Below are 26,472 nucleotides of genomic sequence, written 5' to 3' on the forward strand. Positions count from 1 at the left end.
TGATGAAAAACGGTGTTTAGCAGTTTATATTTATTACAATAATTGCATTTTCATGCTGTGGGAGACTGGATATAGTGAATGCAGGGTTCTGGGATTAGTAACACATCTAATAATCTAGTTTTTGAAAGGCAGTTGGATCACTGGGGTCTGGGATTGAGCATGAAGTTGCTGAACAACTTCATCTGAGGAAATGTTTTTTCCACTAGAAGTGAACAAACCCTTTAATATAAGGGTGTACTCACACTAGCACCCCTTTTTTGTGGTTTGAGTGCTCCAAACCGTGCCCAAGACTGGTTAATTGAACCGTGCCCAGGACCATTTGGAAGAGGTGTTCCTGGGTGCGGTTCATGTGTGGAGTGGATGATTTGCTGCATTGTGAGTGTACTCTGCTGCACAGTTTTCTATGGAAAGAACTGCAGACTGTACCAAGCCGGGATCAATGGTCTGGTTAGCGGAAAAGTGTACACAGGAACACTTTTTAAGTGCTCTCAGAATATTTGAGAGCGTTGTTTTGATTACTTTTAGTTAAAACGTATGGCATAGTCATTTTGTTCACTTCCATTTCAGATCTTGTCATATTTCCAGTCATGGGGGACATGAAGACTCCGGACTTTGACGATCTACTTGCTGCCTTTGATATCCCTGATGCCACAAGCTTGGACCCAAAGGAAGCTATCCAGTCTACAAGTGATGAGCAGGAGAACCATCTCAAAAGTTCAGGAATGTGTTTGGATGAGAACCTGTCATTGGCTCAGTCTGTGTCAGCCCCTGATGTACCTGCAGTAAGTGTGATTGTGAAAAACACCAGTCGGCAGGAGTCATTTGAGGCAACAGAAAAAGAAGGAAATCACATGGGTCCAACGCTTCTTCAAAATGGGTTTCGTGGTCCAGAAGTGAGTCCTGAGCCACACACTGTTGGGCCAGGCTATGGAAAATTTGAGCCTGGTTTCATCAATGGGGATAACTCTAGAGGTTATGGTGAAAAAGAAGAGTCTCATAAAACAGAACCATTGCCAACTTTTAGCCAGTTCAGCCCTATTTCAAGCCCTGAACCTGAAGACTCAAAAGATGGGGTGCTGAACAAGCAAAAAGCAGCAGAATCTCCTTACTTTCCACAACCTTCTATGTATGTTCCTGAAGAAGGCTGCATGGTGGATTCATTAGGGAAATCTACAGAGCCTGAGCTTAGTATGTTTGATGAATATTGTAAAAAGGAACAAAAATCAGAATGCATGGAAGCAGAGAAAAATAAACCTGCTGAACAAAGCAAGGATATCGATAAAACCGACAGTTTCCTTGGATCTTCCCTGGCATTCGGGGATATTCAGGATGGCAGCATTTCTGAGGAGAAAGCCTTTTCAAGTGCAGGGGACACTTATAGCAATTTGGCTGGTACATCACCTGTGTGTTCCTCAGCTGTGCCACCTCGACAACGTATTAAGCCAGCGCACTCTAAATTATCTTCCTGTGTAGCTGCTTTAGTGGCATTGCAAGCCAAAAAAGTTGCCGTAGTCCCAAAGGAGGAGCCCTTGAATATTTCTAAAGATGTTAGTATGCCATTAAAGGACAGTATTAAAGGAAGCCCAAAAATGCCGAAGTCGCCAAAAAGCCCAAGGAGTCCACTTGAAGTAGTTAAAAAGGTAATAAAAAATCCAGATAGCCCAATGAGTGTCTGCAGTGACACCAGCAGCAAAGACTCTCCATCAGTCTGTGCTGGCTCACCTCCTGCAATACCAAAAGTCAGGATCAAGACTATAAAAATGTCATCTGGTGAGATCAAAAGAACTGTAACTAGAATTTTGCCAGAAGTTGAGCCAGATGATGTGGTAAAATCTCCCGAGGAATTCCTTGGTGAAAATTCATCTGGGGAAGATATTAAACCACTTGTGAATGTTGAAGAGAGTGCAGATTCAGAAAAGGAAAGGCCAAAGAACTCTGGAAAGTGTTCTGGTAGCAATCAAGAGCAAAATGCAGCAAGCGTTCAAGCAGTCAATGCTAAAGGAGATAAAAAGAAGAACACGCCAACGTCCGTTCCTCAGAACCCTGGCAGTAGTTCATCAAAGAACACTGGTTCATCACAGAACAAGAAGCAGTCATCCGCTCCTATCAAGGCCACGACCAGTTCAACCAGCTTACTCCCCAAAGCTGTCCACCTTGCCAGCCTTAACCTAGTCCCCAATAGTGTTGGCACTAGTATGGGGCAAAAGGCTACACCTTTGAGACAGACACACACACACAGTGCTCCTATGGCAGTGCCACTTGTACATCAAGTTAAAATTGCAGCTCCTGTAATAGTGGATGCTTTTAATAAACTATTACATAGTGCTAACCCTGTCCCAACATACACCCCAAATTTGAACCCCCCACCTGACTGTAATATTTCTCTACCAGCTTCTGGTTACACTTGCCTGGAATGTGGAGATTCATTTGCCTTGGAAAAGAGCCTTGTGCAGCACCAGAACAGGAGGAGTATCCATATTGAGGTCATGTGTACCCAGTGTTCTAAAACGGTTCAGTTCTATAACAAGTGCAGTCTGCTAAGTCATGCCAGGGAACACAAGAGTAAAGGACTGATTATGCAGTGCTCTCAGCTAATGATGAAGCCCATATCCTCAGAACAGATGCTGGCTTCACAACCTTTGGTTTCCACAGCACTTGCCTCTCAACCTTCCACTTCCACTCAACGAATCATAGCTCCAGCAACTTCACTTGGAGTGTGGTCTGGGACTTCTTCTTATGCTCCACCAGCCATGCCACTTTATGCAGACCCATATGGACTAATACGCCATGGATTCAAGTGTCTTGAGTGCAGTAAACAGGTTGAGGACTACACCAGTCTTGCAGGACATTATCAAAGAGTGGCAGAGGAAAAAGATGGACTGGTGAGTGAAACTTCACTCATTTATGACCAACTTGCTTTTTAAAATTAGGGTGTCTCGTAAATACATTGTCACAGCACAAGCTTCTAAGTGATAACAATGCTATGTTTGTGTGATTGTGTACATATTCTTGGACCATTTAAGCAAGGTCACCTATGTTATGACAATAAGCTGATAGTGGATTGAAAAATGTAGTCTTCGAATAATGAACTCCTTTTTCCATCATATACTGTTTCAGGGCTCATTCACACATCGCCTTCTCCATTCTATATTACTTTTCAGAAAGGCGCACATGTGAAGGAGCCTTCACACCTCATTCACACGTGCGCTGTGGCCTGTAAAGCTTGAATGAGCCTTTTGTTTGTGGCTGGAGCTGCATGCAAGCAGCCTATTATTCTGGGGGCTCAGAAGCATTATAAACATAGCTGCACATTTCAATTTGACATGCGTATAGGGGTCCCTCCAACTCTAGGCAACTCCAGCCACAAAAACAAAAAGCTAATTCGTTCTCTTAAGAGCCAGAGTGTGACTGAGGCCTAACTGATAAAGAAAAATTACAAAAAAATTTTTTTTTTTCAGATAATTCTACACCCACACACAAACAAATCTGAATTTGGAATTCAGCCTTCGAGCCTTGTTCATTCCTATTTTGTAATTTCAGTAAAGCTTCTGTTGTTGACAGTGCCCCTTTGTTGTAATGCACTCTCAGCTGTGCCCCCCTTTTAATTTTTTTTTTTTTTTTGAATATGCATTTGAAGCATTCTGTCCCTGAGCGTTCCATGCCATTGTGTTTTCATCAACCATGTGAGGTTATTTCTCCCATCCTCCGTATTACCACAGTAACCATATTTAAAAGTGCTTATCCTCCACAGTAGTACTATATAGAGTTCTTTTCTGCCCCCATTTCTACAGAGGCTGCATCGGCTATTGGGGGCATAGTGTTTAATTCTAATAATTGGTTGCCATTTTAAGCCTAATTCCAGTCAAATCTTATTTCATTTTTGCTAGTGCAGCAAATGTTTGGGGTCTGTGTCTACAGACTTTCATTTGCATCAGATAGGTTTTGCATGCCCTCATAAGTCTGGGAATTCAAATCACACTGAAGAGGTCCAGTGGAAGCCATGTACACCTCTCATTCAATTTTAAATGTTTTTAGAAGCATATCAAACTGATACCATCGTAACAAGCCCAAAGCCGATCAACACAGGCCCTTATAGTCTTTCTCAGGCTTTATTGCTTGGAGAGATTACCTCTAACCTGTCAGGGTAGGTCATAATGAGAAATCTCTCTAATGGAGACACAGCCAGTTTTTGTGCTATACTGCCGCTGCCTCAGTTCTTTTGCTAGTGTTGTAGGAGGATGGGTATCTTTTTCTTCAGCTCCACTGTTTTAATTACTAATTTTGTTTGTTTTTTTTTGGGGGGGGGGGTTCTCTCTCTTTTTTTTTTTTTTTTCCTAGCAGTCTCTTTTCTTCACTTTTTTCAAGACTATCCTGTATATTCCAACTTGCAGTTATCCAGCACAGCTGCTTGGCTGTCTGTACTACATCTAAACCCCATTTGACTAGATATTGCGGGGCTAGCTGACCTTCGGGCAAGGGGCTCTGTGGATAAATAAATCTTTAGGATCCTTCTTTTGCTTCTACCAGTGCTGTTTCCAGCCTGGGAACTTTTCCTTTGCACCAGTGTTTCTAAGATCGGAAGTCTCTTTTGATAGGTTGTTTGCTCCCCGTAAGAGCTTGCTGGCCTAGTATCTGGTGTGGATTTTGTTAATAAATGGTCTGTTCCTGCTGTGAATCAGGCAGTGTTCCGCCTTAAGGTAACTCCCATACCAGTGGAGAATACACCTGCTTTTAAGGACTAAACCAATAAGCGGTTGGAAGCCCTTTCCAAAACACTGTTCTCACGTTTTCAACAGAGCAAAATCCCTTAGAAGGGGTTTAACCGATGCTGCTGTTGACCCTCTGCACGAAGAACACACGGCACAGATAGCTGTGGCACTAAATTTTAGCCTTGCCAGCTTACTGGAAGCTTTTCTTGTATGTGTATCCTGTCAGGACATATAGTTATGTTCAAAATAAAAGCAGTGTGTTGAAAAAAGTGAATAAAGCTCAAAATCCTTCTAATAGCTTTTATTTCCATACACACAAATGCATTGGGAACACTACACATTCTATTCCAAATCAAAACATGAAGAAAAATATATCAAATTTGTGTTGTGTCTCTAACAAAATTGAAGAAAAGTGAATATTAGACTGTTCAAAAAAATAGCAGTGTTTGTATTCTTCTTTACAAACTCAAACATTCACTATATAAACTGAAAAATGTTTGAAGATTTTGCTTTCCTTTGAATCAATTAATATTTAGTTGTATAAGCACTGTTTCTTAGAACTGCTGTACATCTGTGTTGCATGGAGTCACCCAACTTCTGGCACCTGTGAACAGGTATTCCAGCCCAGGATGCACAGTTCTTCTCTATTTCTTGGTTTTGCCTAAGAAACTGCATTTTTTTATGTCACCCCACAAGTTTTCTTTTGGGTTAAGATCTGGGGATTGGGCTGGCCACGCCATAACGTCAATCTTGTTGGTCTGGAACTAAGATGTTGCACGTTTACTGGGGCGTTTGGGGTCGTTCTCTTGTTGGAACACCCATTTCAAGGGCATTTCCTCCTCAGCATAAGGCAGCATGACCTCTTCAAGTATTCTGATGTATTCAAACTGATCCATGATCCCTGGTATGCGATAAATAGGCCCAACACCGTAGTATGAGAAACATCTCCATATCATGATGCTTGCGCAACCATGCTTCACTGTCTTCACAGTGTACTGTGGCTTGAATTCAGTGTTTGGGGGTCATCTGACAAACTGTCTCCGGCCACTAGACTCAAAAAAAACAATCTTACTTTCATCTGTCCACAAAATGTTGCGCCATTTCTCTTTAGGCCAGTCAATGTGCTCTTTGGCAAATTGTAACCTCTTCAGCACATGTCTTTTTTTCAACAGTGGGACTTTGCGGGGGCTTCTTGCAGATAGCTTGGCTTCACATAGGCGTCTTCTAATTGTAACAGTACTCACAGGTAACTTTAGACCTTCTTTGATCTTCCTGGAGCTGATTGTTGGCTGAGTCCTTGCCATTTTGGCTATTCTTCTATCCATTGGAATGGTAGTTTTTCACTTTCTTCCACGTCTTTCAGGTTTTGGTTGCCATTTTAAAGCATTTGCAATCATTTTAGCTGAGCAGCCTATCATTTTCTGCACTTCTTTATATGTTTTCTCCTCTCCAATCAACTTTTTAATCAAGGTACGCTGTTCTTCTGAACAATGTCTGGAATGACCCATTTTCCTCAGAATTTCAGAGAGAAATACACTGTAACCAGCATGTACAACATTTGCTGCATTCCTTCCTTAAATAAGGGCAATAATTGCCACCTGTTTTTCAAAGAATGAATGACCTCACTAATAGAACTCCATACTGCTATTATTTTGAACATGCCCCTTTCAATTAGTGATTCAATTACGCAGAATCAGCAGCATGCATGTCATGACTGTTGGGTCTGTTGGATTTCTATTACTCTGCTACACCTGCTAGTAAATTATTTGCCATGTAGAAATATCATTTCTACCAAAAACAGTGATTGATCAGGTTAGTGAAGTCTGACTGCTATTATTTTGAACACAACTGTATGTGCAGGCACTTATAGCAAAAGTGTTGGATCTCAGGGCTGTGTTGTCAGAAGTGTTTAATCCACATGATCTTTAAGGGACAGCACCTCTTCTTATGAGTACAAGATTTTCTCATCAAGGATGTTACTGGTGGCTAGTACACACCTCTTCCACAACAGAGGGAAAACCTACAATGTTGTCTTACTCTGTGCGCATTTAAGAAGCATCCTTTTTGTTTATCCCCAATCTCAACTTTAGCATTCAGCCCCTCCAAATCTGGCTACCCGTCCACTAGCAAGGTCTGAACTCCAAGCCTTCCAAATCCTCATACAAGCCTTTCTTCACATTAAGGTGCACCCCCATTTTCCATAATGGGGGATGTTTGTTTACCTTAAAGAATGCTTGGACAACATGCATTCATTCTGTTTTTCTCCCTTCAAATCTTTCTGTTTCTCTCCCTTCAAATCTTTCTGTTTCTCCTCCTAGAGTGTTAAACTCCATCAGGCCCTCTCAGGCATCTGGATTTAGGAGCATGGCTTTGAAGTCAGGGAATTTCTTTCTTTCCATCTGTTGGAAGATTCTCATGATGGACGCCAGTTGTCAGGCTTGGAGTTTCTGGCAATGTTAGCTGCCTCTTCAGCAGTGGACTAACTTGCTAGTGGGTCAGCTGATGTGAATTTAACCAGACCGTGGCCATCTGGATTTTCAGGCTCAATGTACATTGGCTTAAAAATCATTGCTTCTACTGGAGTTTTGTGTTTCGCCTGTAGAAACATCTCAATGTTATCCTATGTGTCCACCAGCACATTAGGACATTTAGAGGCATATTTTAAGCTCACCGTTGAGGCAGGCAAAAAACCCTTCTGGTTTTGTGTTTTTGATTGGATTTTTGGAAAAAATGCTAAACACTCCTAAATGCACCTAAACATTGATCAAAAACGTTCTATAACCCTAGGTTCACACCTAAGCATTTTCTGCAGCGTTTTGCATAAACACAGTACAGTCCATTTTAACATGATTTCCTGTGGGACATGTTCACACCTGTGAGTTTTCACCTGGTGTGTTTTTTGGAAAGGGTCAGGGAGTTTTTTGAACGCAAAAAGTTGCGTTTTTGTTTCTATAGACTTCAATGGAAAAGCATGTATTGCGTTTTTGATGTGTTTTAATTCTGCCTAGCAACAAGAAAAAAAAAAATGGAAAAACTTCTCGCAAAACGTGGTAAAAACGCAATGCAGAAACGATTCAAACACAACCTGTATAGGTGTGAACCTAGCCTTACAGCGTTTTGTTTCTGCCAAGGGAACGGTTGTTTTTTTTTTTTTTTTTAAGCCCAGTATACATGGAGCCTCCGTTCCATGGGTAAACTTGCCATCCTGCTTGACTTTAATGGTATGGCTGTTAAAGACCAGGTTTTAAGGGACAGGTAAGTCTAAGTCTGTTATTTTGTAAAGTCTATCCTTAGACATGAAAAGCATTCATCACTTGGTGTGAGTCCCTGGGATGTATTCCTTCTTTCCTGCAGTTGAGGCTTGACCATTGTATGGCTCTTTTAAACCATCAAGGGTCAAAGCTCTCCACTTTTCCTTCTGTTTCAGGGACTGTTGACTTCATACTCTGTGAATTAGACCTTCATGCCGAGGGCCTCCCATGTGGTCCCTCCAGTCTAGTCACCTGTGATTCTGTTCAAATGGTGGCTTATAAAGTGTGGATAGAACGAGTTAAATCCCACAAAGACCTTCCTTTCCTACTCTCACTCACAAGTTTGTGTTCCTTGTAGCTGTTGCTTCTGTGAGTCTCTGAAATGGTAGCCTTATCTTGCAAAGGACCCTTTTTGCCCTTGCATGGGGGCAATATAGTGTTGTGGTACAAGACTTCCTTCTTGCCTAAGGCAATCTGTGCCTTTCACCTAAATCAAGACATTGTTCCCCCATTCTTTTGCCCAGTTCCAGTTTACTGAAAGGATTATTGGCTCCATTGTGTGGATGTGGTTCCGGCTGTTCAAGTCTGTCTGTCATCCAGGTTATGTCATTGCGGATGGGACCCAGCAAGGGCATCTGGCTTCTTGCTCCACCATTTCTAGGTGGCTCAGAAAATTGTTCAGGCTTATGGTCTCAATCCCCACATTCCAGCTAAGACTTGCTCCACTAGGGCAGTGAGTGCCTTTTCGTCTTATCAGCATCATGACCTTTGTTTCCCAGATTTGCAATGCTGCCAACTGATCTTCTGTTTGCACGTTCTCTAAGTTCTATCAGATGGATGTTTCTGCCTCATCTAATGCCAGCTTCAGACCTAAGGGTTTCAAGTGGCTATTTGAGCTTCAGGTGACTTTTGAAGTCCATTAGGGACACAGATTCCACCACTCTCTGTTTTGTGTACTGCTTTAGTACAAAACTGGGGCATGCTGGTAATAGGAGGGGGTTATACCTCTGGCTGGTTTATAGTTTTGTTTGGCATTGTTAAATCCTTCTGTGGCCAATAGTATAAGACCAAGGTCAAGACTTCTGTTATCCCAAAAAGGACACTCCAGTGACATCCACACACCAAGTTTCAGTATGGGAATCAGAGAGACAAGGATGTGTGTGGGTGGGGGGGTTAATCTCCCCAGTGCCATCACAGACCTAGAAAAGAACCTGACCTATATTTTCACTGTTTGCCAGTCTATTTAAAACAAAAACATTTTTGACTGGAGTTGTGCTTTACTTACAAAGCTCCCTCTCCCAATCCTACTTTTCAGATGATTGATTGATGTGCACTGCCAGAAATCAGTACCTGGCTATCCCCCTGTTCTTTAAAATATTATGTCACATCAAACTGAATGTAGGTGAACTTGGGTCCCGCTTCTCAGCAATGCACAACAATTGCATAGCAAGGTTTAACAATAATTATTTCACAATATAAACCAACAATGGTAATGTTGCTTGCCCCGGACCTGTATGCCCCTGTGGTCAGTTTGGTCTGGGCACCACTTTTCTTTTTTTTTTTTTGTCCAGTTTTCTCTGCCATTAAAAAATGTCATATTTGCATGGTTTTGCTGAGTGCTATGTAATTTATTGATGGGTATAAGATTTTCTTTCTTTCCATTTTTTTTGTCCCTTTTTTTTTTTCTTTGCAGCTTCTTTTTTTTCTAGTTTTGGTCACTCTGGTCCATGTTAGTCCACATTAAATTGTGTGCCTTTTTCTTTATGATCAGTTGTAGTATGATTACATATTATCCATTTTGAGTCATATATATTTACGGCAATTCATATTTTTTGTCCTCTGTGTAGACCTGCCAGGTGTGCCAGATGATGCTCCCAAATAAATGCAGCTATGGGGCTCACCAGCGTATCCATACTCACAAATCTCCTTATTGCTGCCCAGAATGTGGTGTGCTTTGTAGATCAGCCTATTTCCAGACCCATGTTAAAGAAAACTGCCTACACTATACACGCAAAGTGGCATTCCGGTGAGTGTAACACCATTGGTTTGATAGTATGTATTTTACACATATGTACAGTTCCAGAAATTGGAGTACTTTACACACTTACTTGGCTTTAATGAATTAAGTAGATGCCACCTCCTTGTGGCTATTATTCTATAAGTAATTTACTTTTGTATTGCATGCTACATACAGAAAGCAGTGTCCTGATCAGGCTGGTACTCCAGCAGCTCCCGATTTGTGTACTAAATAAAAGGTGTTGTTTGCTCCAACACTTCCACCAGTCAGGAGGAGCCTTGTGTTTTTGTTTTTTTCCTTCAGAAAGTACAAGGCTTCTGACTGGATAGTTTGAAAAAAAATATAATTCATCTCCTGTGCGGTGGAGATGCTGGTGCAAGTGGCGCTGTTTATTTAGTATACTGAGTCGCTGGAGCACCTGCTGGAAGAGGATGCCACGTCCTGTATATAGCATAGGCTAGAACAGTGTATAACCTATTAAAACATAGGCCACACAAAGGTACCATCTGTGTAATTTAAGAAAAGCTAGTCCACAGTAAACTTGAAAACTAATCAAATTCCTGCAGTTCTTTAACAACCACATACATGTAAAGAACAAGTAAACCCATCCGTTGTAATCACAAGGAAAGCTCTAAGTTGCACATTCTTCAGTCTTTGTTATTTTTAGGGGTTCATTCACACCATGGGGTAGAGTAACTAAAACTGGAGCACTCAGAAACTGGTGGAGCTGTGCATGGTAGCCAACCCATTTCTAACTTCAGCTTGTTCAATTAAGCTTTGACAATAAAACCTGGAAGCTGGTTGTTTTCTATGTAGAGCTGCACCAGATTTTACACTCTCCAGCTTTAGTAACACACCCCCCCCACGTGTTGTAGGGAGCAGTGCTTAGCACATATCCAATACAGTAAAAATGCATTGTTTTTAATGAGGCCAAATAGAGTGAAAATAGAACATACATTGTGTTGCAACATGCATTAGGAAATAGTAATTTGGCTCTTGCTATGAAAAGAACATAAACATACACACTTTCAGTTTCAAATTTAGGCTTTAAATCAGAACTCCAGGCACAAACATCTTTGTGTTCTCAAGGGGGGCAAAAGTTACCTCTAGCCAAATGTGTTAAGTGTGCAGATGTCTTCTGCGTACTGTACCATTCATGCATTTGTGTATGTCGGATATTTCAGCAAGCCTTGTACTTTCTGCCACTATGAGAGCTGTGCCTCTTGTACAGATCATTTTTATCCACCCCTCCTCTCCCCTTGGCCATTCACAGAGCGATGTGTATTCTGTGGATGTTCATAGAATACAAGACATTCTGTGAATGGCCAAGGAGAGAAGAAGGATGGATAATTTGACAAAATCACTTACCTATATGACAGTCCCAGCTGTCATACCAGCAGCAGGCCAAAAGCACAGCCCTGGCTGTAGTATCAATACAGATGTGTGAATGGTATAGTACGCAGGAGAGATCTGTAAAATATCTGTCCAGAGGTAACTTTTTTTTTTTTTCCCATAAGAATATTTTAAAGAAGTTTGCGCCTGGAGTATACTATGATTACTGCTGTAAATAGGGGTTTATTTGATTTATCATTAAGGTTCATGATTAATAAGTTTTGTTGTTTTTTTGTTTTTGTTTTGTTTTTCTTTATTTTATCACTATACCTTTAATCCAGTAGGTCAACATGCGTCATTGCTGCCTTAAATCTTTCTTTTTTTTGTATTAACAATTTTTATTGGTTTTCATGTGAGTACAAACAGTATATTTTTAAAAAAGATAAGGAAAAAAAAAAAAAAGCATATCAGAAAGGTACATCGATGGTAAAACTACATATGATCAGGACCAGTGGAATCATATAATAACAGTGCGAAAGTAATTTAAATCTTTCATTGTTATGGATGATTGTCATAATTGACTTTTTAGCAACTATAAAATAACTGGAAATGCTCTTTTTTTGTTTGTTACACCGTTACGTATTTAAAGCAGAGCTATACTTGCCTTCACTTCAGCGATGCTGCATCCCAGAGCTCCAGTCGGCTGCTAATATCTTCAGGTGACCGGCTTCCGAATACTGTTTGCCAGACACTTTCATTGGCCAGGCCGAGTAGACGTCATGTTATCTCATTATTACCGAACTCGTGCCATGAGCTTCATGTTTACAGGGACAGACAGGCATGTAAGTAACTTTTAATGTAGAGGAGACATAGTATGTCTCTTCTGCATTAAAAATCCTGCCTGTTCGCCAGCTTTATTTTCATAACGTTCCACTTTAAACCGTATCCACATGATCTTCCTACTGTAGCTTGAATAAGCTGTAGTGCTCCCTCCTCCAAAAGAACTTAATGATCTTCTGCTATCAGTTTCTGTAGGATGCTGCTTCCCATGATGCTGCATTTTACTAAAGACTTCAGCAAATATTTATCAGGATGAAATCATTTGGAAGATGTAGTTGTGGGAGTCCCACACTGCAAAGACCCATCCCATGAAAACTGCATGCTTGCATTGAATGCTGCTGTGGTTCCATTAGAGAGTTTTGAAAAGTGTTTGCCTTAGGAATGCATTTACAGAAAACTGTAATTTTTTTTGTGTTACTGATGTGGAATGTTTCTACAGGTGCATCCACTGTGGGGTGGTATTCATGTCACTAGGGATGCTGAAGGCTCACATCCAGGACAAACACTGCGAAGTTTTCCACAAGTGCTCCTTCTGCCCCATGGCCTTCAAGAGCACAGAAAGTACGACCGCTCACATCACTGCCCAACATCCAACTGCTAGCCACAAAAACGCACAGTATGTTATTTTATGTTTTCTATCTATGGAATATACTCTTTCTTCTCAAAGTTCTCAACCAGCCACCGACATTTACACTTACTACTCAAATGTAGCATTTTCTATATGATTCTATTTCCATTTGTAGCAGTTGCTTTTTTGAGTCGAATGTAACTATCTACTACTAGCTATATCATGACCTGGATGAATGAGAACCTTTACAGGTGTCTAAAGGCTAAACTGTTTTTATTACAAAGCTGGTCCTATGATATGATAAAAATAGAACATTCCAGCCTTCAGTCCATTACCAGAGAAACTGAACAATAAATATGTGGCAAGCTTTAGGCTCATCCAGGGGAATTCAGAATAACCCTAATGACAGATTTTTAGTAGTTTCCTTAAGAACTACCTGCTCCTAATTCAGGTAAGTATTTGCACCAGTGTTGGTAACATTGGCAACATGGCAAATTTAAGGTAGTTTTTACTACCGCCTGTTTAAGAACCTAATCACTATGGCATTGACCGATTCTAAAGAACTACCACCAGGTCTCAGATTAAGAAACTGGTGGTAATTAAGACCAACTCCGAGCTTACAAAGAGCAGGCCCTGCCTGTGCTGTGAAATTGTCATTAGTTTGACACCTTCCCACACAGAGCTCTAACCCTGGCCCCATTTAGCTGTCGGCCAGGAGAGCTAAATGTAAAGAAAGGTGATGTCATTACCCAAATATGGCAATGCTAATATTTGGAAAATTACTTGTCACTGGATGGGCGGAACCTGATGGGGAATTGAGAAACTAGTGTCCCATCAAGCCCACTTTACTTTTGACTGACAGTGCATGGCAGTGGGTGGGTTGAAAAGCTACTTTCAGCCTGAATAGCAGTTATGGATCTGCCCACTGCTGTTCTCTATCAATCAGAAGCAGAACAGACCTGATGGAAAACGAGTCTTTCAGTTCCCCATCAGCCATCAGGCTTCATCTACCCCTAGTTCAAAAGGGGAAGGAGGGTAGGTGCACTAAGGAGGGAATGTCCAGTGAAGATATGCCAACCTCAGTACAAACACGAACAGATTCATGTACCTGTCTGACAGGTACATGAATCTAGAGCAAACACTTTTTTCTTCTGCGCCCCAAAAGAATTTTCAAAGGATGTCCTCGACACCCTTCATGAATTCCCCCGATTATGTTTACTTCTGTAATTCTACAGAACCTATTTGTCAGTCTCTTTTTTAAGAATGATTCAGCACTGTCATTTCCTGTTTTCTTATTGTTCATATTGTGCATTAAAATGGAGTTATTTTTCTTGTGTTCCAGGATAATCTATAAATGTTCTTGTGAAACTGTATTCAATAAAAAGAGACTTTTGCACCAGCATTTCTACCAGAATACAAACACTCTTCTAGTGAGCGTGTTCAAGTGTCCCGAATGCCAGCTGGCATATATGCAGAAACAGCTGCTAGTGCAGCATCTGAAGGTGAGCATTAAAAGCATGAACAGGGAAAAAGATGCTTTTACATTCAATTTTGTATATGGTTTTTAAGAAATGCTATTATTTATATGGTTTATGCAGGGGTAGGCAACCTTAAAGAGGTAGAGGTCTACCTAAACAACATGGGAGAAGTCAAAGATCACAGAGGCACTGTGTCCCCTCCTCACACCTGATTTAGACCTCTAACGTGTCGCAATCGTGTGCATGCACGGCAGCCGTGAATTTAAATCAGGTGATGAGGAGGCAACATATCACCTTCTCATCACCTTGTGAATGAGCCCTTAGTAGCATTTGGCAGTAGCACCCTTGGGGCTCATTCACACGTAAAGTTTGAAGGTGGTAAATCCCTGCAGTTTAGTTGAAGTTTTTCCACCCCCAATCAGCCAGCAGCCGAAGGTGTACACATGGCCTGTTGCTTTTGGTGGGTGCTACCGCCTGCCACTCATGACCTATTCAAGTAAATGGGGCCACTCTGCAATTGCCCCACAACTCTGGAGTTTTGGCGCACTTTCAGAAAGTGCACCAAACCCACAGGATATAATAGAAGTCTATGGCTAAGTGCAGAAAACCCACAGAAAAGCTGCAGGTAAACTGCACTGCACCCGCGGTGTGGGTAAACTGCAGCGCATCAGTGTGAAAGCAAGTTTATTCTATAATGCCCATTGTACTGCTTCACATTAACCTGAAGATCTCTTTTTCCTGCTGCTGGCACCACTCTGGAGACCGTTAGCCGGGATAAGAGGTAGAGTGCAGTTGGTATCCCTCTGCATGGGACAGGATCCAGCACTACAGAGGAGGCATCGGCTTATGCAGCTCTTGCTCCCTACTACAAATCTAGCTTTACAAGTAGCCCCTCTGCATTACACTCTGATGTTCTGGGATGGCAGGTCAGCCAGCCCAGATCGCGATCTAGCAGACACTTGGCTGCAATCTACTGGTTGCTGACCCCTGGTTTATAGGCGTAGATGAAAGAGACATAACTTTATTTTTTTTCTCCTTATTGGAAGTCTGAAGTTCCATAACAAACTAATTTCCGATTCGAAGAAAGGCCTCATTCGCACAGGTGTAGGCTATAGTGCTCGCCTGCACAGGGATGTGCAAGTGTGCATCTGCATGCAGAAAGTTCCATTGATTCCAATTCTGACCCAGTGGCTGCATGGACACAGCCACTGCACCCTATTTGACAGCTATGTAGGTGCGTGGACCTATATGCAGACAGTGCCCAGATGGGCAGACATGGCAATTGCATGGGCGTACACTATAGTATACCCATTTGAACCATCCACTTGTTATAAAACAGTATACATATCATTTTGAAGCATTCTTGGCTGTTCATTATACACTTTTTTTCATCTCATCTAAGGGTCTATCTGCAGTTGGTGTGCTTTGCTGTGCAGGCAGTGCTAATGCACCGATTGGAGCACATCGCTCTGTTCACACCGTGACATTTCAAAGTTCGGTCAGCGTGCGGTGACTTTTTCTTGTTCACTGCACACCACCGCAACACAGTGGTATAAACTGACCATAAAGCATTTGTGTTGTCTTGCGGTGGGAGTGCAGTGGAACTGAGCTGGAATAGCCTCCCAGCACATTCCCACCACACAGGTTGTGAATGTACCCTAAAATATTTAGTGACTGGGAACCTTTGTGATACTGCTATTGTTTAAAATGCCAGGGATTTTGAAACAGATGTTTATGGCTGGGCAATAGAAATGTATTTTAAAGGAACTCAGATTGTGGCTTATCTTTCTTAACTTGGATTCCTAGCTAGCATTGTGTAGGCTGCCACCACTCAGTTCTGGGACTCATTTCAGGGCGTGATGCATCTCTGCAGCACAGTGCCACCAAACTAGCACTAGTCTCGTGAGCCAGATGATAACCTTCAGGACTGAATAGTGAATAGATGCCATTGCACGTAAAGGAAAATCTTAAAGGGTTTATTAAAATTGAAAGGTTCTTTATGTGGCTGAAAATTCAAAGCTAACTTTTCATGCTAGGGTTCATTTACCATGTACCTGTCACAAGAGCATCATGAAGGTGGCCATTACTTTCCTCCTTTTGTTCTGGGTCATTGACTTCTTGAGTAGTTGATCGAGAACAAATAGAGATAAAAGGAATCCCACCTTTTTTTTCTGACACATCTTCTCCTGCTGCTTGTGAAAGCAATCCTGCAGCTAATTAGACACTAGATTGGTTTTACATGAAAGCCGATCGCCGGCTGAAAAAGATACCAGGATGATGCCTGATATACCAGTACGTTGCTGGTCCTTGTTTGGGTATATACTATGTTCTTCTTGTTTTTTTTGTTTTTTTTTTATGCAGCTTGTGGGCTGAATGAAAAAAAAAAAAGAAATCTCTGCCAGAAAAAGTGTATTATGCCCACCATTAGAATATACCGCCCTGCATCCACCCACTTCTAATGGTGGGCATACATGAAATGTACCAAAAAATATTATAAAATTTATATTCCGAAGCATAGGGGCCATCCACCCACTGGCCACCCCAGGCCCCCATGCTTTGGCATATATGCTCTTTTTTTAACTGTGGATGAAAAATGTCATCCAACAGCACTGCACACACACCTACGTATGTATATTCTGAAAGCAAGGCCCTGTTGCTATCAGAATAAACAAGTCGGAGCTGCAGCTGAATTACATTCCTGCAAAGAAAACAGCAATACTTAATAATAAAACAGTAACTCAATAAAGCAACTGTTTTATTGAAATATGTGCCGAAAAATATTATAAAATATATATGCCGAAGCATAGGGGCCACATGCTATGTTCTTCTTTTTTTTTTTTCTTTATGCAGCCTGTGGGCTGAATGAAAAAAAGAGAAGAAATCTCTGCCAGAAAAAGTGTGTGGTATGTCCACCATTAGAACATACCTCCCTGCATCCACCTACTTTTAATGGTGGGCACATATGAAATGTTCAAAAAATATTATACAATATAAATGCAAAAGCATAGGGGCCATCCACCCACTGGCCACCCCAGACCCCCATGCTTCGACATATATGCTCTTTTTTTTTAACTGGATGAAAAATATCCAACAGCACTTGCACACACCTACTTATGTATATTCTGAGAGCAAGACCCTGTCGGTTCTGCAGCTGAATGACATTCCTGCAAAAAAAACAGCAATGGTTAACAATAAAACAGTAAAATCGTAACAGTAGAACAGTAACAACAATAAAAAAACTAATTATTTTTGGTTTTTAAAATTTTTTTTTTTTTTTCTTTTAACTTGAATTTTTTATTTTTTGGGGGGTTTTTACTTTTTTTTTTTTTTTTAACTTGAATTTTTTAAAACAGATTGTAGGGTCTCTCAAAATGCGATAGCCAGTTTCCTGACTACCTAACATCTTTCGAGACCCTGTGTAAATATGTACCCTGAACTGTGCCGTGGTGTACCGTATACTAATACTCCACTAGTGTATGGTAGCTACAGACACGACATCTTTTTTGGGGTGACCTTTGGGTTGGGGTACCAGAGAGGACATCCAGAAAATGCCTCTCATGCAGCCGGCTAACTGCATCTGGATTTAAGGATTGGGCTACAGCACCTTCTGGATGCAAAAGTGCTGTGACCTCTTCCTGGAATTGTAGGAAGGATCCACTTCATCCAGTTGGCTTTGTAAATTACAAAAGCATTCTATATAGCCAATTGAAATAAATAGACACCTTTTTGTACGAGTGTCGAGCTTTCCAGGAAACTAGGTACGGATTCATCATTTGGTCGTTGAAGTCCACCCTCCCATGTTAAAGTTATAGTCGTGGATGTAGAGGGGTTTCTCAATAATGCCAGATACCGTGTTAATTTGGACTGTCGCGTATGCGTGAATGGAAGACAGGACGAAAACATCCCGTTTTGTCCTTCCACTTCACTGCGAGCAATTCATCAGGCTTGCTCCCCCTTTCTAAGTCGGGTATTTACAAGCCGTTGGGGGAAGCCCCAGCGATTAGGTTGCATGGTTTAAATTTGGAAACCGTAATTGGTTTCCATGCGAATGGTCTGGCAAGGTTTGAATTTGGTTTTGCGGCGATATATTCTTGAGCATATAAATTGCTTTGGCCCACAATCAAATTGTACAAATCTTTTGTGAAAAACAGCTCCATAAAATCAAGGGGAGTTAAATTTGCTGTTTCCACCTGAATTCTGGGTTGGGCAGTGAATGGGGGAAGTACGGGTGCTGCAGAATCTGTGGGCTGCCAATTACAATTTGCAAGCACGTCCGGAAGGACACTAGGGGCTCTATGGGATTGTGTGCGAATTCTTGGTGGCTGCGGGATACTGCTTGTGCTCGCCACCACACCAGCTAGTACTGCACTTCTGGGACTCGCCACGTTACCAAGTGATACTGCAGTGCTGGTATGTGAAAGACCAGGATGTACTAGGCCACTGGTGCTCGCCAGTTCACCAAAAGGTAGTGTGGCACTAGTACTGGCACTCTGTTGCATATGAGACAAGTTATGCAATCCTAGCACTTCAGCTTCATGGGGTCAGGTACACCTGATCTTATCAGGGACCTCTTCTCCATGGACCGAGCTACCTCTCGGTGCCGCTGCTGTCTACAGGTTTGTATTCTGAGGCTGATTGTGTCAGGGAGTCTTCCGAGGCTGATTGTGTCAGGGAGTCTTCCCCTTCGCTCTCACCTGACATACTCAGACTCCTGTAGGCCTTTTCACTAGTGTACCTTTCGTTGGACATTTTGGACTCTAAATTTACAGGTACCTAGTGCGACTCATGGGAAAAAGAGCACCTGGCTGTCAGGGACTGCTTGAACTGCTACAAAAACATTTACCGGCAAGTGCTAGCAGAGATCAGGCCTGATTCTGTGAACACTGCGGTTTTGTGTGCAATGTATTACAGGTGACAGAGATCAGAAATTATACTGACACTGCACTTCTTGTTAGGGGTGAGGGGGAGCATTGGGGCTAAATGCTAGTGCTGGCAGCATACGGGGATGATCCTGCTAACACTGCGTTTTTGGGGACACTAAGGGGCACAGGTATAATTTTGTTCGTGATCAATATATAGATCCATACAAACATTATACTAGTAATGACTGTGATCAGTCGTAGTCATATAGTGTGCGGACAATCTAACGCTAGCTGACCCTAGCTGGGAGGGACGCTAACTGACCCTGACGCTATCTGACGTTGCTAGTGGCACTAATACGGTGATCAATACTGTACACTGACACTCTACTAATGGCAGTGGCAGGGGGCAATCAAAGGGTTAAATGTGGCAATCAAGGGGGTAAAATGTCTCTATCTAACATGTGGCTGCAGTGTGCTGCTTTTACTCACGTGTGATGTCATTCTTCTCTCTCTGGAACAAAATGGTTCCAGGGAGAGAAGAACCAGCTAGATCCTGTTCCGGTATGTACAAATACAGGCACAGCTCTGCATCTCCATTCACTGTAGGAGATTGACAGAGTCCCAGCCTAAATCACTGGTCGAGACCTGCTGACATACACCTTCTACAACAACTGACAGCAGTGGTCAGCGGGGGGGGGGGGGGGGTTAAGGTGTGCACTCTAAACCCGGAAGAGCAAAGCAATGTACGGGTACGTCACTTTGCCTGCAGCTACCGCCCATCTGCAGTACATTGCAGGCATGCGGTTGGGTAGCGGATCATATCATTTTAAAAGTAAACAATAAAGAAGTGGATGTCCGCAAACCTGGATATCTGCAGGAGATTCTCACCTTGCATTCCACATTAATTCACTTGGGATATTAGGGTCACTGTCACAGTATATCACATATCAAACTGAGTATTATCTTTGGTGCTTTCATTTTTAGCAGACATAGGCTCCTTTTAGTATTGATTCCAACTGATATTTTGTTTCTTACCAAATGTTTGGGGTTTTTTTTTTTGTTAGAGCGTCCATGGCCTTCCTAAATCACCTGAAGAATCTTCAGCCGCCCAGAAAAAGCCAGATGCTGCAGTGGAGAAGAATGATGACTCCACTTCGTCAAAGTCCACAGGAAAGACTGTGGGTAATTCCTCTTCTAACAAGAGAGACAACGAGTCTGCAGAGTCACAGCACAAGCAGAAGCTTGCAGGTTGGACGTGTCCAGAGTGTTCTGAGTGGATTCTGGATCGGGAAACTTATGTGTTCCACATGAAGAAAAGTCATGGGAAGGTAAGATTTTTCTTTTTATTCTGAAGACTAACATGCATTGCTAATGTTCAATGTCACTTTATCAGTTCCATTTAGTTGCCAAATACAGGGACATACAGACCGTACCACCAGTCCGCGTTTTGCTAACATACTGTATAAAACAAGATAAAGTAGTTTCAAGTGGAACTCCATTTACCCTCCCCTTCTAAAGTTATAGCATTACACGCTGATAAATCATGTTAAAGCATTTTGTGTTACAAATCTTTCAAATTGATTTATTTTGCAGAGTATGAAAAGATATCCATGCCGACAATGTGAGCGCTCCTTCAACTCTTCAGCCAGCTTACGACGACATGTTAAAAATGACCATGACACAAAGAAAGAGTACACCTGCTGGTAATATCTCAGTGAACACACTTTCAGTGCTAAGAAATACAGTATTTTTTTTTTTTGTCTTGACATAGTAGTAGTGCTCTGTTTACGACCATTTGCAGTCACTAGCTGTCTTTTTTTTGTATAGCATTTATGTAAAACTTAACCACAAAGGTACAATAATGGCAGTTTATATGCCAGTTTAAAAAAAAAAATAGCTTCACAAAAAATTGATTTACATTTTTAACTGCACTAAATTAGGGTGGTGTTCAGAGTCATGCCGGGCTTATTTCTATTCTTTAGATTTCTCTTTATTTAGCAGTTGAGGCAATTTGAGTTACAATTACTCATTTTTCTTTCTAATACAGTAGAAGGTATGCATTAGTGTAACACGTGCATAATTAAGCTAATTGTTCATTTTTGCTTAATTTTTATCAATTGGTATCCTAAGGGTTAGTAGACCTTTGAGATGGATGCTCTATTTCCCTCATTTATTTGGGAGCTGTCAGGGCTCCGGGTATGACCAGAGGTGTGTGGACTGACACAGGGAAACGCAGGCTTCAGATATGGTATAAACAATATGATTTATTAAGACTAACAATACAAAACGCAGTGCAAAACTAAACATAAACACAGTGCAAACAAACCAAACCAAACCACTGATAACAATACATACAATACAAAGAGTAGTCAGGCAGGCCGGGTCAGTAGCAAACGGGCAAACGGAGTACCAGGAACAGGCGGGAGAGTGGTCGGGGTCACAAGCTGGGTTCAGTAACTCACGGGCAGCGCGGTGCAGAGGGTCAGGCAGAGAATGGTCAGGGTCACAAGCCAGGGATCAAACCGGAAAAGTCAGCAGAGGTCAGGATCAGGCAGGGTCGGCAACAAGTCAGGCAGGAACAGGAACACAGGATACAAGATACAGGGGCCCATGGAAAAACACACACCAAGGCCCTGACTGTGAGTCTGGCCATTCCTTAAATACAACCTCTGCAATCGGCTTCAGGTGTTTGGCTGACTGCAGGGGTGAGTCTCTGATTGCTGAGAGCACCCGCTGGCCAGCCCTGGTACTGCAGCCTACAAGGCAGGTGAGTCCCACCATTATTGGCAAGTCCATTCCTGACAGGAGCACAGCATTACATCTGGGATATGTCCTGCCTATATGAGGTTAGTTACTTAGTTGCTCCTTCCTTTTAGGTTGCACCTCAACACAATCAGAAGGGTGGTCCAGAACATAATTTTGTGTGTCTGCATCAAACATTTTCACAGTGACAAGCATAAGCGGAACTCTGGCCTGATATAAAAAAAATATATATAATCTCAGTTATAAATTAAATATGTTGTTAAATGTATTTGACATTGGACTAGCATAGGTATCTGAATCAGTCATGATATCAGCCTCCTGTAGTTCCCTTTAGAGCAGCTCAAGGAATGGTAGAATAAGGGCCAGCACTCTGAGGCAATCAGTGCATTTGTTATTTGCTAGGTGCTGTCAATCAAAAACTAAAGCTGAGAAAAATACCTCATTAATGTTCTGCTACTCCTCCAGTGTGTCAGGCAGGACTGCCTGTATTGCAAGACTGGCTCAGCAGAATTACAGAACCTCTGACAGTTTGAACTTTTTTTTTCTTTCTTATTTAGCTGTTTGCTTGGTGTTAAAGCAAACTTTATGGTGTATGTACAGCATACTTGCACATACACCTTTTGCATGTGCTTAGCTTCAAAGAGGTCCAAGCTCACTGCTCCTGCTCCGTTGACATGGGCTCTTATCTTTTTTTTTCTCTTCCAATAATTTTTATTATTTAAACCAGTGATTCACAAACTGAACATAATATATATGCTTGACACATTACATTTCTCAAAGAAGTGTGACACAAGGTTTCTTGAGTCAATGCACATGCCCTACTGTGTAAAAAAAGAAAGAAACCCTTGTATGAAAAGGATTTGTTTACCTTATCTTCTTTTGTAAACTTCTCTTGTAAAGTGTGTGTACAATTGCTATCCTAGCAGCTAAAAATATAAAGGAAATATGAAAGCATTTTTTTCAGAATGTTTTGTCGCCTCCTGTATGGGATGGCCTAATAAGGCTTGCCAGGGGGATTTTTTGATTTTGGTCTGAGTCGAGAAGTATATAAAGTTAGACTTGAATACAAAATCTCTTGACTCCCGGGCAGGTCCACCATATTTGATATTTCATGCCCTCCTGTCCACAGCCCCTGAAATATGTAAGGGAGGCACCTTGGACATATGAAGCGAATTTTGTAGGTACCATATATCATCTTCAAAGCACTTTATAGTGGCTTCAATGATGAAATTATTATAACGGACTTAGAAGCCAATTAACGCCACTTGGAAATGATCTAGGTCTTCATCTAAATCTCGCTTCCATTTTATCAAATAAGCTCACTTATCTTGCCTCGAATTAAGGATAGAATATATCACAGAAATGTGGCATGGAATCTTGTCAATGTTTTTGCACAAATGTAGTGCTCCCATTTTTATTTTTTATTTCTTGGGCAGTGGGCAGCCACTGATGTAAGTTCTGTGCATGTGCTCTGGAGAGTTAATTATCTTGGCATCCATTCTCATCATCTTAAAGAAAAATATGTGCTGGCTTTTAAGGGATTTGTAAAGTCTTTTGTGAACAACATTTTTTAGAAAGTTTACTTCCACTTTAACATGTCATTAAAGGATAAGTTCACCTTTTGCCAAAAAATAATAAATGCACTTTGTTTTTTGCAGGTAACAAAAATGTGCATTTATTACTTCTGGTTGCAGGAGGCTGTAAAGCATTGCACCAGCAATCGCTGGTGCCGTGTAGGTCTCCTGCAGACCTGTTAGTATATCTGCTTGTCTGTATGGGATGTACGGGCAAGCAGATATACTGACAAGAAGATTCAGTGAACTTCCACAGCGCCATGGTAGTTCATTGAGAAATTCAAGCCGACAGCCGCTAAGGCTGTCAGGAATTTTAGTTAATTAATTCACAAAGCACTGTGAATGACGCGGCTGTGCTGTTTTTAAAAAATGACAGCTAGTACGGGGAGCTCCTCCCCATACTTCTGTCACAGGGACGGGGGCAGCAGGTAGTGGCTGCAGCATTGGGAACATGTTGCATGTTCCACCCTAAAAAACTGGTGGAACATGTAACGTGTTCCCAAAAGTGAACTTATCCTTTAAACTCATTAACACTATTTTCATATTTTTCACCTGGGACAATAACAATCCAATCAAGGGTTTCTAGACCATAATTTTTGCTGCTTTATCCCTTGGTCATTTGACACAATCTGCTTGCTTTACACTGCACTGAGAGTAATGGGTGTAACAAGCAATACAGTATATCCTGTGATGCAGCCTATGTTTTTCTGTGGTCGTACCGAGCCAGTTGGCACTGTTGTGGTCATGTGTGCTTGGAAAAAAAAAAAAGTATTACAGTGGTAAAAATGATAAATAAAAAACAGATGCTAGAAAGCATGCTGCTAATGCATTCATACAAGAAACTAGCAGCCAGGCTCTCTGCTGCAGCCCATCATGATCTGGGAGTCACCTCCTAAGACTCTGGAATGTGAGTCATTTGGGGTGGCTAGCAGGTGAGCCTCCATCAATCATCCCTGCTGGATTCACCCCACAAACAATGTAAATGTCATGTGGGATGGATGGAGGGGAGAGGAAGCCAATGCCAATCAGACAGTTGGAGCAGCCCCGCAAGTGACGGAAATGTAGAGAGGCTTCAAGGGGAGAAATGAAGTCAGTGGCTTCCCAACAGGCAGCAGACAGATTTGGTGCACCAAGAGTGGCAGCGCACAAGTCTGAAGCCATAGCCACTGCAATGGGAAAGTGCATGGAAAAGCAGGATCAACCAGATAATTGCAAAGACGCAACAGATGGGTGATAGCAAGCTTCTACACACAGTTATAGTACATCATTTTAAAGAAATATTTAAAAAAGTATTTTTGGAGGGTTTAATGACACTTTACGTTTTAATACATAAGGCGAGAGAGTTGACCGGTGTATTGCTTTACATTTTGATCCTTTTTTCTAAGCATGTTTTTATCCCCTTGGCTAATGCAGATTAAGAGTTTAATTCCATTTTCATTGCGTTAGGACTTCAGACTAGTAGAACAGGTGTATTGAAGTAGGTCCAACACACGATAGTTTCCCCACTGAATGCAGTTTAAATCTCCTTGACTCAACATTTTTGAAGTATGTAATTTTGGCCATTATTATCATTAACCACCTCCTGACCGGCCGTTGTATATAAACGGCCGGACGGTGGCAGTGCAGGGTCGGGTGGCCATTTATAAACGGTTTCCCCGTCCCCTGCTTGTGCGTGCTGCCCGGGAGCGTGCAGCACCACGATCCAGTGCCCGCTGTGTTCTCCGGACACAGTGGAACACCGATCGTCGTATGGTACCTCTGTACGAGGTCCCGATCATGTGATCACTGATTGGCCATTTCTGACATCGTTGCTTACTACGTGTGAAATCTGTAAATGATCACAGAGGTCACATGGTATAAGGCTATTCACAACAGCTTTGTACCATGTGACAAGCTATGACCAATCACAGCTCACACAGTAGTTCTCAATGGCTGCAAGAATGCAGCCAGAGAGAAGGAGAAATGATTGCTTTTACCGCCTTGGGTGTAAAAGCAGTCAGTGTAGAAAAAAAAAAATCTTCATCACCCCCCCCCCCCCCCCCCCACAAGTAGTACAGTGTCACCATGGTGACACTGTACTGCTAGGGTGACAGTATGTAAAAAAACAAGCAAACATAATGTAAAAAAATAAAATAAAAATGTTATAAACTAATTTGGGTTATTTTTTTTTTTAATAAAAAGATAACAAAATAAATTTTGCCCAAGATTTATGATTAAATATTTATTTGCAAAATTTTATAAGAAAAACACTTTTTTTTCAAAATTTGTGGACATTTTCATTTACATAGAAAAAAAAATAAAAATCCCAGTGGTGAATAAATACCGCCAAAATAAAGCTTTATCTGTCTCAAAAAAATGCTAAAAAATGAATATTCGTACAGTGTTGCATGACCGCGCAATTGTCATTCAAAGTGTGATAGCACTGAAAGCTGAAAATTGGCCTGGACAGGAAGGGGGTAAAAGTGTCCGGACTTGAAGTGGTTAATAGGAAATGTTTACTTTTGTTACATGTAAGTATGGAAATCACATTTGCCTAGACAGCATGGTTATGTCTACAGGTTAGGAAAAAAATCAGTATTCTGTTGATTAAAATGGTTTGTGTTTTTTGTTTTTTTTAAATGAAATGTTCATTGTATTTTCTTGTGTCTTTCAGCTACTGCACAGAGAAGCCCACTTTTGCCAAGCCGTCCATGCTGGCTAATCACATCATTTTAATGCACGGCATCAAAAACCCTGAACTTACCCAGGTGTCCTCTTCTATCGCAGCATCAGATGCAGCTTCGCAAAGCCGAGAACAAGATCAGGTATTATGCTCATATTTAGCAAAAATATTCTAAGAATATTTTCCACATTACAAAAACTAAGGGGAATTGGAAGTTAGGTAGCTGCCTGTTGTTAACTTCAGGAATGTTGTGGGTGCCTGCATATTTTTCAGTTTGTTTTAAGCAGTATAATTTTTTTGGTTTTCAGGGTACAGAAAGTAGATTGGGGTCAGTGAGAGTCAGGGTCTGATTAAACAAACGTAACAGGCTCACAGTTAAGTACAGTGCCTTGAAAAAGTATTCATACCCCTTAAAA

The 26,472-nt window shown here is 41.5% G+C and overlaps 1 protein-coding gene across 2 annotated transcripts in view; it reads left to right on the forward strand.

Moving 5' to 3' along the window:
* The window catches only part of ZNF592 (zinc finger protein 592), a 66,241-nt gene that overhangs the window by 36,696 nt on the left and 3,073 nt on the right, over positions 1-26,472 (forward strand). For both annotated transcript variants that reach the window (XM_089655277.1, XM_089655276.1), the window contains 7 exons: positions 568-2,882; positions 9,808-9,986; positions 12,589-12,765; positions 14,060-14,219; positions 20,122-20,385; positions 20,651-20,760; positions 26,048-26,198. In XM_089655277.1, the coding sequence (XP_089511403.1) occupies positions 588-2,882; positions 9,808-9,986; positions 12,589-12,765; positions 14,060-14,219; positions 20,122-20,385; positions 20,651-20,760; positions 26,048-26,198 (3,336 nt within the window). In that variant the 5' untranslated portion in view covers positions 568-587. The remainder of the gene's footprint in view (positions 1-567; positions 2,883-9,807; positions 9,987-12,588; positions 12,766-14,059; positions 14,220-20,121; positions 20,386-20,650; positions 20,761-26,047; positions 26,199-26,472) is intronic.

The sequence above is a fragment of the Staurois parvus genome, unplaced genomic scaffold (genome assembly GCF_062004578.1).
Source record: "Staurois parvus isolate SC_StPar_1 unplaced genomic scaffold, SC_StPar_1.0 ptg000832l, whole genome shotgun sequence".
Taxonomy (NCBI): Eukaryota; Metazoa; Chordata; class Amphibia; order Anura; family Ranidae; genus Staurois; species Staurois parvus.